Source organism: Artemia franciscana, unplaced genomic scaffold (genome assembly GCF_032884065.1).
Source record: "Artemia franciscana unplaced genomic scaffold, ASM3288406v1 PGA_scaffold_112, whole genome shotgun sequence".
Classification (NCBI taxonomy): domain Eukaryota; kingdom Metazoa; phylum Arthropoda; class Branchiopoda; order Anostraca; family Artemiidae; genus Artemia; species Artemia franciscana.
The window spans coordinates 198383-210557 of record NW_027062613.1 but is presented as its reverse complement, the minus strand read 5'-3'; the positions used below and the strand labels follow the sequence as shown (position 1 = coordinate 210557).

General features: G+C 36.5%; 1 protein-coding gene across 1 annotated transcript; it reads left to right on the top strand.

Moving 5' to 3' along the window:
- The first annotated feature begins 9525 nt into the window (after positions 1 to 9525).
- Positions 9526 to 10483, top strand: LOC136041156 (uncharacterized). Its single transcript, XM_065725688.1, has 2 exons — positions 9526 to 10368; positions 10424 to 10483. Exons 1-2 carry the CDS (start codon positions 9526 to 9528, stop codon positions 10481 to 10483), a joined length of 903 nt encoding a protein of 300 aa, XP_065581760.1.
- The last annotated feature ends 1692 nt before the right edge of the window (positions 10484 to 12175 follow it).

The following is a 12175-nucleotide window of genomic DNA, read 5'->3' as shown; positions in this document are numbered from 1 at the left end:
ATTTCATGGGGGAGTTTTTCCTGGGGGAGAGAAGTTTCTATGAAAAGGGGCTTTCTTCTTATTAACGGAATACTTTTTTTACTCTTAAAAAGTCAAATAAAACTATCAATTCCCGATCAAATGAGCCGTGTCTGAAGCTTATAAAATCATCTTCCGTATGAGAATGATATATGCTCCAGGAAAATAACTGAAAACATCTGTCCCTGGGACCAAGGGGTTTTTTCAACACCAGAGATTCTTTTTTATCTGACCGTTGAACCATGTATATAAGATGAACTATTTAAAAAAAATTCAACTGAAGTATTTGGAGAAAAAAGTGTGCAGGGGGGGGGGGGGCTAGTTGCCCTTCGATCTTTTTTGACTCCTATAGAGAACGTTTAATTTCCAATCAAATGCTCTTTTTCTGAAAATTAAATGAGCATCTCTTCTATATGAACCATGTATGCCCTCAGGACACCTGCTTCTAGGCCCTGGGGTTTTGTTTCAAAATCGAAGTTTCTATTGTCTGATGTTTGATATATTTAAAAAAATGGGTATCTACAAATATTTACACGATGATATGGGCAAAAAAAGGTGTGCATGGAGGGAGGGCTAGTTGCCTTTGGATCTTTTTTTACTTATAAAAAGTGAACTCGAAGATTTAATCTTTAATCAAATGAGCGCTCTTTGAAAGATATACGAGCATCCTTTCCATAAGAGTCATATATACACATATAGAATTATTTACACCGCCTGCCTCTGGGCACCAGGTTTGTGTCGACAACGGATTTGCTTATTAAATCTTTGAACTATTTTTAATAAAATGGCTACAATTCGGAGAAAAAGGCATGGAAGGAGAACTAACTACCCTCTGATCACTTTTGACTCATAATTAGTGAATTAGAACAATAAATATCCAATCAAATGAACCCTCCTTGAATTCTTTTCGAGCATCTTCTCCATATATGCTCCAGGAGCATAGTTTACAACACCTGCTCCTGGACCCTAGGGAGTTGCTTCGACACAGGAGCTTTTGTCTGACCTATGGACTATTCAAAAAAAGCTGTCTCATTTTCTTTGGAATTTTGGGGAAAATGGGTGTGGGAGGGTGGTGGGACTAGCAGCCCGCTAATCCCAGTTGACTCTTGAAAATGAGTTAAAATTTTAAATTCTTATCAAATGAGTCCTCTCTGAAGCTTTTATAAGCATCCCTACAATAAGAGACGTGTATACCCCGAGAGTATACCTTCAAATGCTTTCTCCCTTTCCCTGGTGGGGCTGGGACTCTGTCAACACTGGATTTATTATTATATGTCAATTGAACTGTTTTCACGATCATGACTTTCTCAAAATCATGTCTTTTATCTGATGCATATTGGGAAAAAGAGCATTGGGGGTATTTGCCAACTCATCAATTTTGAGTGTTAAAAAAGGAACTAGAACTTTAAATTTCCAAATGTATGAGACACCTTCAAAGTTTTTCAGACCAGCCCTTCCACATGAATAGCCAATTGGAAAAAAAAAATAGCTAAATATATAATACAATATTGAAGCTTTATGGCCTTAACCATAGGCAACGCAATAGTATTGCCTTTGATATATTTCTAAAAGTTGGATAAATATTAGACATTGCTTTGACATCACACAAGCAAAATTAAAAAAAATTTCGCCCAGAATCCACTGTTAACAATTCGTTATAAGTTAGGTTCTACAATGAAAATCCTTCTGCTGAATTAATAAAAATTGTGTTTTGAAAGCAAAATTCAAGAAAGTCGTCCCGAAAACCTCCCTCGTAGACGCTTCTCTTGAAAATTCTCACCTAGCCACTTTTGCCACCAGTCTATCGATAGATTTTAACCCGAAAATTCCCCCACAAACACTATTATGTTTCAAGGATTTTTGAAACTATTTGAAATTATTTGAAATCCTTGAAACATGTCATATATAGTTTTTACTTCAAACAAATAGTATATACATATTTTTTTGTTCACGTTTGCTTACTTGTTAAAATAGAATTATTCTTGGGTTTATGGAAAAGTTTGAATTAGGTGGGGTTTAATTGACGTCAATTTAGGCTATGCTGCCTATGAAACCAGTCTAATTTGAACCTAATACCTACTTAACTAGTTATTTGAGAAAACTAAATAAATGAAAAATTAAAAAAATTCGAATTCGGTCGACAGAAATCGAAAAAATTTCGAATTTCCTCTACAAAGAAAACGGAAAGTTGTAAATACAAAAATGAAACAGTGTTAAAGTGAAAAACAGCATAAACAATATATGAATATTTTGTACCAAAAGACATCAAAAGAATGATTTTATTTGAGAAAATTGTAAAATCTTTATTTTACTAAATGAAAATTGAAAATCAGTTAATTTCTCTGACAAAAATTGAGGAAACTTAAATTAATTCTAAAAAACAGAAAATAAAGGAATCGGATAATTGAAAGGATTTTATTGATTATGTGCTTGTTTAGTCAATTAATATTAAAAATATAAAATTTTATCTCCGTAAATTGAAAATGTATATAATATATCCAAACAAAAACAATGGGAAAACTTTGTGTCAAAAACATTTGTACTATAATTGAATAAGTAAGATTTCAATCTACGAAGTTAAATTGTATAATTTATCCAGGCAAAACCAATAAACCCAGCTTGGGGAAAAATAAATCAACAAGAAAAAATATAGAATTACTTGTCAACAAAATTTAAAATAGGGTGAATTAAGCAAAAACAGTGAAAAACTGTTACTATCTATAACAAAAATTGAATTAAAAATCTTAAACAGATGTCTGTGAGGGTTTCGTCTTTACTAATTAGATTATTAGTATTCAACCTTCACTTTTAGCCAGATTCGTGTCTTTTCTGTCATCTCTTAGCCCATTTCAAGGCCCTGAGACCTTTTGCCAAGATTTGATTTACTCCAGCCTTATTTACTTGCATTTAACGTTTCTCCAATTTTTTCTAGCATATTTCAAGACAAAAAAAACCTTTGTTGACATTTTTAAGGGGTTCCACCACTACTCAGTACTATTCAATGATTTTCAATCATTCCTAGGGTATTCTTGGACGACACAATATTTTCAGAGGTTTTAGAGTGTTTGACCTTCTTTTACTTGCATCAACGTTCCTGTAAGATCTTCTAGTCAGTTTTACAACATTTTCAATTTCTTTTAGCCGTATTTATGACCCATTTATTGATCTTCTTATCTTTTTGACTATTCCAACACGAAAGACCTTTTCTGAAATAATTAGTATATTTAATCCTTATTAAGTGTCCTAAAACACATCTTCAAGTCTCGTAAGGCTTTTACCGAGGCTGTTCATCTCAACTACGCATAATTTTAATTCCAATGAAAGTTTAGTATCCTGTCCTACTACTAGATCATTTTTAACGTTTGTATTGTCTTCAGTACCCATTTAGTGCTATCTGTTGCTTTTCCAGCATCTTTTAGGCTATTTCGACTACAAACCCCTTTTCTAATTTTATTGCCGTGTTCTATTCGTGTTTAGTCCTATGTAACGCTTCTTTAATATCTTCAAGTATATTTAAAGACCCAAAAATTTTTTCTGAAGCTTTTAATGTCTTACAGCCTTTATTTACCTTCATTCGACTCTCCCATAATAAATTCTCTACTTATTCCATGACCAGAATTCCTTTTCAGTGTTTCTAATATGTTCCAGAGTTATTTAGTCTCATTCAACGTTCCTCCTGCACCACCTAGTTTCTTATAAAACCAAAAACGATTTTTAGACTTTTTTTTGGTTTTCTAGCATTGTTTAGTGGTATTCGAAATTTTCTAACGTCTGCTAGCTTCTTCTGTGATCAAAAGAACTTATCTGGTGTTATTTGTTTTTACCCTTATTTTGGCTCATTTGACTTCCCTCTCATATTACCTAGTTTATTTCAAGACTAAAAAAACTTTAATAGAAGAAAAATCATGTTTTCAAGCTTTATTGATTCATATAAGATACTCATCGAACATTTACTTGCCCACTCCAAGAACAAAGGACCTTTTTCGACATTTTTGGCAAGTTAAATATGCATTTAGTTATTTTAAACGTTCATCCCAGCCACGCTTGTCTCTTCAAAGCGTATATATCTCACCTAGACATTAAAAGACTGTTGTTTTTGATAGATTAAGTATAATTAATATTTCAAAATAAAGTCAAACTGCAAAATCAAATTGCTGTCCCGAATGTAATTAGCTCGAAGCAAAACTTGAATATTCGTCTTCCCGTGGTAAACTTCTGATCATTCAATTCTGATGCAGTGTACTATATCCCCTCCCTAAAAAGGTTTTTTTAGAGTAGAAAAAACAATATTTACTTCCTTTTGGTCTTAGAATAGAAAGAATTAACTCACCATCGGGGTATTTTTATATTTTCAGTCCCTTTGATGCCATGCCATGAACAACATTAAAAGAAAACAATCAGTGGAAAAGTTTTGTAATATTCTTTCCATGCTAGGTACTACATGTCAGGTTAGGTACCATGTTAAGGAATAAAAAATGTGACAAAGGTAGATTAAAAATGTGACAAAGTGCCAGGGTCATTCTTAGTTTTCTTCTCTAGTCAAACAGTTCGTGGTAACGAACTGTAGTAAGGAGCGATCCGGCTCAATAGTAACCAAAACTCTAAAAAATTGAATTTTGATATAAATAGCTACATCAAAAGAATCGCATTTTAATGCTGATTTTAAATATATAAGTTTTATCAAGTTTAGTTTTACCCATCAAAAGTTAAGAGCCTGGGAAAATTTGCCTTATTTAGGAAAATAGGGCGAAACACCCCCTAAAAGTCGTAGGATCTTAACGAAAATGACACCATCAGATTCAGCGTATCAGAGAACCCTACTGTAGAAGTTTCAAGCTCCTATCTACAAAAATGTGGAATTTTGCATTTTTTGCCAGAAGACAAATCACGGGTGCGTGTTTATTTGTTTGTTTTTTTTTTTTTTTTCCCAGGGGTCATCGTATCAACCAAGTGGTCCTAGAATGTCGCAAGAGGGCTCATTCTAACGGAAATGAAAAGTTCTAGTGCCCTTTTTGAGTGACCAAAAAAATTAAAGGGCATCTAGGCCCCCTCCCACGCTCATTTTTTTCCCAAAGTCAACGGATCAAAATTTTGAGATAGCCATTTTGTTCAGCATAGTCGAAAATCATAATGACTATGTATTTGGGGGTGACTTACTCCCCCATAGTTCCCGGGGGAGGGGCTGCAAGTTACAAACTTCAACCAGTTTTTACATATAATAATGGTTATTGGGAAGTGTACAGACGTTTTTAGGGGGATTTTTTTGGTTTTGGGGGTAGGGTTGAGGGAGGGGGCTATGTGGGAGGATCTTTCCTTGGAGAAATATGCCATGGGGGAAAAAATTCAATGAAAAGGGCAGAGGACGAATCTAGTCACGTTAGAAAAAACGTCAAATTCAGAGCTTAATATACAATGCTGGGTGTTCGGAGCCTGTCTATTATGGAATATAATTTGAAAATAACACAACTATACGAGCGATAAAACATATATACCACAACCATAACTCAACTAACGAAAGAACTGCTAAGAGATAACACAACTATAAAGCGAAAACAGGTGAAAACTAATGGGAAAATAAACGAACCAAGAGGTGGAAGGGGCCCAGAGAAAAAATATAATCATTTTTCAATTTTGAGCCTAACTTCCGCAAAGGAGTAATAATGTCAGAAGCCCCGAAATACCGAATTATTTTCTTTTCAAACAGTTCGTGGTAAAGAACTGTAGTAAGGGGCGACCCGGCTCAATAGTAAACGGAACTCTAAAAAACGGATACATCAAAATGCTAAAAGATACATCAAAAGAATCGAATTTTTACGCTGATTCTAAATATATAAGTTCCAATTAATTTACTCTTTGTCATCAAAAGTTACGAGCCTGAGAAAATTTGCCCTATTTTGGAAAAAAGGGGGAAACGTCCCCTAAAAGTCATAGAATCTTAACGAAAATCACACTATCGCATTCGGCATATCAGAGAACTCTATAGCAAAAATTTCAAGCTCCTATCTAAAAAAATGTGGAATTTCATATTTTTTGCCAGAAGACAAATCACGGGTGCATGTTTATTTGTTTGTTTGTTGTTGTTTTTTTCTTTTCCCCAGGGGTCATCGTATCGACCAGGTGGTCTTAGAGTGTCGCAAGAGGGCTCATTCTTACGGAAATGAAAAGTTTTAGTGCCCTTTTAAGTGATAAAAAAATTGGAGGGCAAATAGGCCCCCTCCCACGCTAATTTTTTTCCAAAAGTCAACAGATTAATATTTTAAGATAGCCATTTTGTTCCGCATAGTCGAAAACCATAATAACTATATCTTTGGGAATGACTTACTCCCCCACAATTCCTGGGGGAGGGGCTGCAAGTTACAAACTTTGACCAGTGTTTACATATAGTAATGGTTATTGGGAAGTGTACAGACGTTTTAGCCAAAAAAAATTAATATACTAATTTCATTTCAATAATTTATGTGCGGAGAGCCAAAATCAAACATGCATTAATTCAAAAACGTTCAGAAATTAAATAAAAAAAACTAGTTTTTTTAACTGAAAGTAAGGAGCGACATTAAAACTTAAAACGAACAGAAATTACTCCGTATATGAAATGGGTTGTCCCCTCCGCAGTCCCTCGCTCTTTACGCTAAAGTTTGACTCTTTGCCACAATTCTACTTTTTAAAACAATTAAAAACTTTAGCGTAAAGAGCGAGAGACTGCGGAGGGGACAACCCATTTCATATACGGAGTAATATCTGTTCGTTTTAAGTTTTAATGTCGCTCCTTACTTTCAGTTAAAAAAACTAGCTTTTTTTATTTAATCGAAGACTAAAGCAACTAAATTGATGTTGCCAGCCTTGTAAAAAACATTGCTAATTATTATCATTTTGACATATGTTCTAAAAACAAGAATATACATCTCTTTCGTAATTATGTGGATGTTCTACAAGCAGTGTTGCGATGGGTGGTACAATTGTACCAGATTCAGTACTTTTTTCTCTGACCTGTACATCTGTACAACTTTTTTTTTAAAGTCAGAAAATCAGTACATTTACGTCGAACTGGTACAAATTCAGTACATTTTCTCCAAAACTAAAAAAAAGAACGATTTTTACTTGTAAACGGAACCTTTACCATTCATTGCTATGGCAAATACTCTCGCGACTTGTCTGTCTGCTTTTATTTAGAGGTTAACTCTATGGTAAATTTGGAGTCGTTACGGAAAACGGAAAGTTGCCGCGGATTTTCAAAAACTAAAAATGCTATCATCTTAACTCCATTTGTGAGGTAAGCCTGCTGGAGTCTTCTTCAGATTTGCCATGTCAGCAACGCTAAGTATGTAGTGTAGTGGCTTATTCAGATGATTGTTATGTACGGTACTTGTGCAACAAGTCCTTCTTGCAACCCACATTGCTACAGGCTCGATCACTAACTTAGTGATCTAACAAAATGCACATTCAAACCTACAAGTTCAGACTGTTCAAAATATCTATCAGTTATAGTATGAATGACAATAGGTTTTATGTGAGCCATACCTGTATGCGATTAGCCCCCTGTTTCTTAAGCTGATCACTTGTGGAAAAGCAGATAGAAGAGGCTTAGAGTAGGAGTGACTAGGAGTGTAGTGGAGAGCATATTGGCTAGACATATGCCATGGTAAAATCTACCATCATGAACCTTTCATGTGCAGCATACTTGGGTAGAGGTATACTTATTTGAATGTTTGTTGACTTTGAACTTTGCCATTTTCATGCACTTGCTGTGACTAAAGTTAACTATCAATTAGCCAAAGTAGGCAATTAGGGGCCTCTGAAAATAGTCTACCTGAATAGGTATTTTGGATCTTCATTCTACCATGTAGCCCAAAACTGCACTGTTTATATTTAAGTATGGTAACTGTTTAAGTAAGCATACCTCTACTGTACCATTGGTAGTTTTGGAATAAAAAAAGCAGGAACCTTTATTGTATTTTTTTTTTAACCTGTAGGCTACTCTACCAAAATCAGGATAATTACTGACATGGGTAGTACCTGACAAAGTCACTTAACCTGTAGGCTACTCTACCAAAATCAGGATAATTACTGACATGGGTAGTACCTGACAAAGTCGTACTTATTTGAATGTTTGTTGACTTTGAACTTTGCCATTTTCATGCACTTGCTGTGACTAAAGTTAACTATCAATTAGCCAAAGTAGGCCATTAGGGGCCTCTGAAAATAGTCTACCTGAATAGGTATTTTGGATCTTCATTCTACCATTTAGCACAAAACTGCACTGTTTATATTTAAGTATGGTAACTGTTTAAATAAGCATACCTCTACTGTACCATTGCTAGTTTTGGAATAAAAAAAGCAGGAACCTTTATTGTATTTTTTTTAACCTGTAGGCTACTCTACCAAAATCAGGATAATTACTGACATGCGTAATACCTGACAAAGTCACTTAACCTGTAGGCTACTCTATCAAAATCAGGATAATTACTGACATGGGTCGTACCTGACAAAGTCATACTTATTTGAATGTTTGTTGACTTTGAACTTTGCCATTTTCATGCATTTGCTGTGACTAAAGTTAACTATCAATTAGCCAAAGTAGGCAATTAGGGGCCTCTGAAAATAGTCTACCTGAATAGGTATTTTGGATCTTAATTCTACCATTTAGCCCAAAACTGCACTGTTTATATTTAAGTATGGTAACTGTTTAAATAAGCATACCTCTACTTCACCATTGCTAGTTTTGGAATAAAAAAAGCAGGAACCTTTATTGTATTTTTTTTTAACCTGTAGGCTACTCTACCAAAATCAGGGTAATTACTGACATGGGTAGTACCTGACAAAGTCAGTGACAAGTATCCCACAGCCTGAAATTCTGTGGAGGATAAGCGTTCCTTTATATCTATCATGGCCATGGGTAATTTTGTAGTAGCTTACCAGATGGTTACTCTTCTTAAAGAGATGACAGGCGCACACATCTTTGTGATCAGAGTTTTCACTGTCTTTGTCACCGTGTTTATTGGAATATCAGTACATATTTCGATCACCCATGCACTATTTACTGCTATCACATAACACAGTTTTTCAGGGAAATCTCTATAGGAAATCCGTACTTCTGTGTTGTGTGATTGTAGAAGGGAATCTCTGGTTTTTTGTCAGCATCTGTTTACCTGAAAGCTAACAAAAAAATCCCGAAGTAAAATTACTATCTAGCCTAGTATGCTTGTCATTCTTACCGTGAAAAAAGCTAGTTTTAATCCTCTTTTTTGATTTACCATACGTAGTAGAGAGTAGCTAGTAGATACATGGAATTATATGCTATGTATCGTTTTTAAGGACAAAATGAAGCAATCAAAACTTCAACAGTTTTTCAAAAAGCCAGGACCTCCAGATGAGACAGATAAGGGACAAGAAAATCCGAACAAACCCACTGAAGAATTGCAGGAGTTGACAGAAGTACAGACTGGAATAAACCCTGATAGCCGAGCAAACTTGGGCAGTGATAAGAACAGCAAAAACTGTGACTAGGATATGATATCACTAGGTGAAGAAAGTGGCAGCAGTACTGAATCTAGTGAATCTGAAGAGTCTGATGACGAATGTGTTGATGAGAGAATGAATGTCAAGGCAAAGCCAAAAAAGAAAAAGACACATTACAAGCACAAATTTAACAGTGACTGGCTTTCTGACAAAGACCTGCAGAAATGGATTTGGAAGGATGAGAAGGACAGTACGAGATTTATGTGCCTGGTTTGCAATTTAAGTTACATTGGAGGAAAAACCCATGCTCTTCGACATTCTAAAAATAAATTCCATGTAAAGAACTTTGAGGCAAAGCAGCATACAACTGATCTAGCAAACTTGTGCTCCAGTAACGTTGAATTTAAGAAAAGTGTGATGTTGCAGAAGAGTGTTGAGAATGCAGAGCTGAAGCTCAGCGGCTTTATTGCTGAACACAACCTGCCATTTAGGGTTATGGAACATCTGCCAGGGCTCCTAAAAAATGTGTTCCCTGATTCCGTGATCGCAGGTAAGATTACGTGCGGCCGTGACAAAACACGAAATATCATTGTGAAAAAGTTGGCACCTGATGCAGACCAGGCTCTCTCAGAGAAATTGCAGAAATGCAAGTTTTCAATCTTGTTGGATGAATCGACTGACAAATCTGTTGTTAAATCTATGGCTGTTGTTGCTCGCTTCTGGTGTCCTCAGTTAAAACGTGTTTGCGATCGCTTATTAGGACTTGTCGAGGTGCCATCAGCAACAGCTCAGATAATGAAGGGAGAAGTAGATAAGCTACTCAGCGTCAGAAATATCCCAAAAGAGAACTGCATAGGTTTCGGATGGGATAATGCCTCTGTGAACATGGGGGAGGTAACGGGGCTGAAGGCTCTTGTGAAAATTGACAATCCGTATGTTATTGTTGTAGGCTGTGTGTGCCATAGCCTTGCACTATGCGCGTCTAACGCCTCCAAAGAGATCCCACTAGAATTTGATGAGTTTGTCCGTGATGTATATAACTATATACAGCATTCACCAAAGCGTATTGCACCATATGCAGAGTTTCAGGGGATAACAGATACGAAAAACCATAGACTGCTGAAAGTCTGTGACGTCCATTGGCTGTCTCTCGAGTCCGTAGTTATGCGAATTTTAGAACAGCGGAGAGCTCTGAAAGTGAACTTTTACGAGGAATTCAAGGCCATCAATTCAGCCTCTGCTGAAAAAGTCCTGAAAATGATGGAAAATGTGTACACGAAACTGTACTTGCAGTTCCTGGGCTTCATTTTGCCGCAAGTCAACAAGCTGAACATATTGTTTCAAGTTGAGGGGGTTAGGCTGCACTACCTTTGCAACGAGGTCTCTACGGTATTTGAGACTATCCTAAGGAACTTCCTACGTCCGGAAGTAGTTGAAAACAAGCCGTTAGGGACCTATGATCCGTCCAACCGAGAGTATTTCTTGCCTCTCGAACGAATCTATGTGGGAGCAAACGTGGAAGCTGAGGTTATCGAGAAAAATATTCCTGCCCCAACAGTGCATGCGTTCAAACTAGTGTGTCTGAAGTTTTATGTGAAGTTGGCAAAGGAGTTTTATGTCCGCTTTTACTGCAACTCAACCTTTAAGGTTCTGCAGAAAATGAAAGTGATCGACCCGGTTGTGGCTGCCTCTGGCCGAGAGGATTTAGTACCAGTACTAGTCATGTTTCCTAACTTAGTCAACCGACAATCTCTAGAAGAATTGAGCTCTCAGTGGCGATCAATCCCTGCTGAATCAAAGCATTTGCCACCCCAACACTTGAAAAGTCCAGAGGTATTCTGGGGGAAACTGAACGAGCTTAAAAATGGTCTTGGCTCTTCAAAGTATGCAGAGCTTTGTACATTCATGTTTTCTGTCATGTCCCTTCCACACTCATCGGCCTGTGTCGAACGTATTTTCAGTGCAGTGTCGGTGGTTAAAACGAAGTCTCGAAACCGCCTTGCAGTTGACACCATTTACTCCTTGATTCGGACAAGGGAGCATATTCGCGACCATGGTACTTGTGTCTCCTGGAACCCTCATGCAAAAAAGAAAGGGTCTGAAGAACAGGTAATTGTTGAAGTAGAAGATGATCAACAGGAGGAAATTGAGTCTCTACTAAGAGATATTGAAGACGTGATGATCTCGTGGTAATTCCTAAGAAGTTTTAGTTTTTAAAAGAAGTGAATATCTTGTTTTTCTGTTCATTCCTACTTTTGTATCCGATCATCTAACATAAAGAAAGATAAATAACGCCGTAAAATGGGCCGTAATTTTAATTTGAGCTCATTCCGAGCTCCACAACTCAACAACCCCTTTCTCGATTAGAGCCAGGCCCATAGACATAACATATGTCCTCCATGGACAAAGCATATTTGGAGTTTTTGTTTTGGTTATCTGCGGTTTCTTCCGCTTCACTCTGCTTAAAATTGCTATCCTTTTGGTTATCACTTAGGTTAGGCTACTACCGCTTTTCCGTAAGCGTTGTTCAAATTGGTTAAATAAGACGAATAAGGGATTTTCGGAAGAGACATCTCTGGGTCCGTGGTTCGTGGATCCAGTGGAATTTCTTCGCGACTCAACCGTTTTTCCTTTGTGGCAGACTTTGCGGGACTTTCCAGCTCTGAGTTACCTTCATTTGGCAGAACTAATTTACCTCAAT

Bases quoted from the DNA above. Each gene is read 5' to 3' on its own strand.
- LOC136041156 (XM_065725688.1), top strand. From the start codon at position 9,526: ATGATATCACTAGGTGAAGAAAGTGGCAGCAGTACTGAATCTAGTGAA. The intron at 10,369-10,423 runs GTAACGGGGCTG...TTATTGTTGTAG, and splicing joins CCTCTGTGAACATGGGGGAG to GCTGTGTGTGCCATAGCCTT.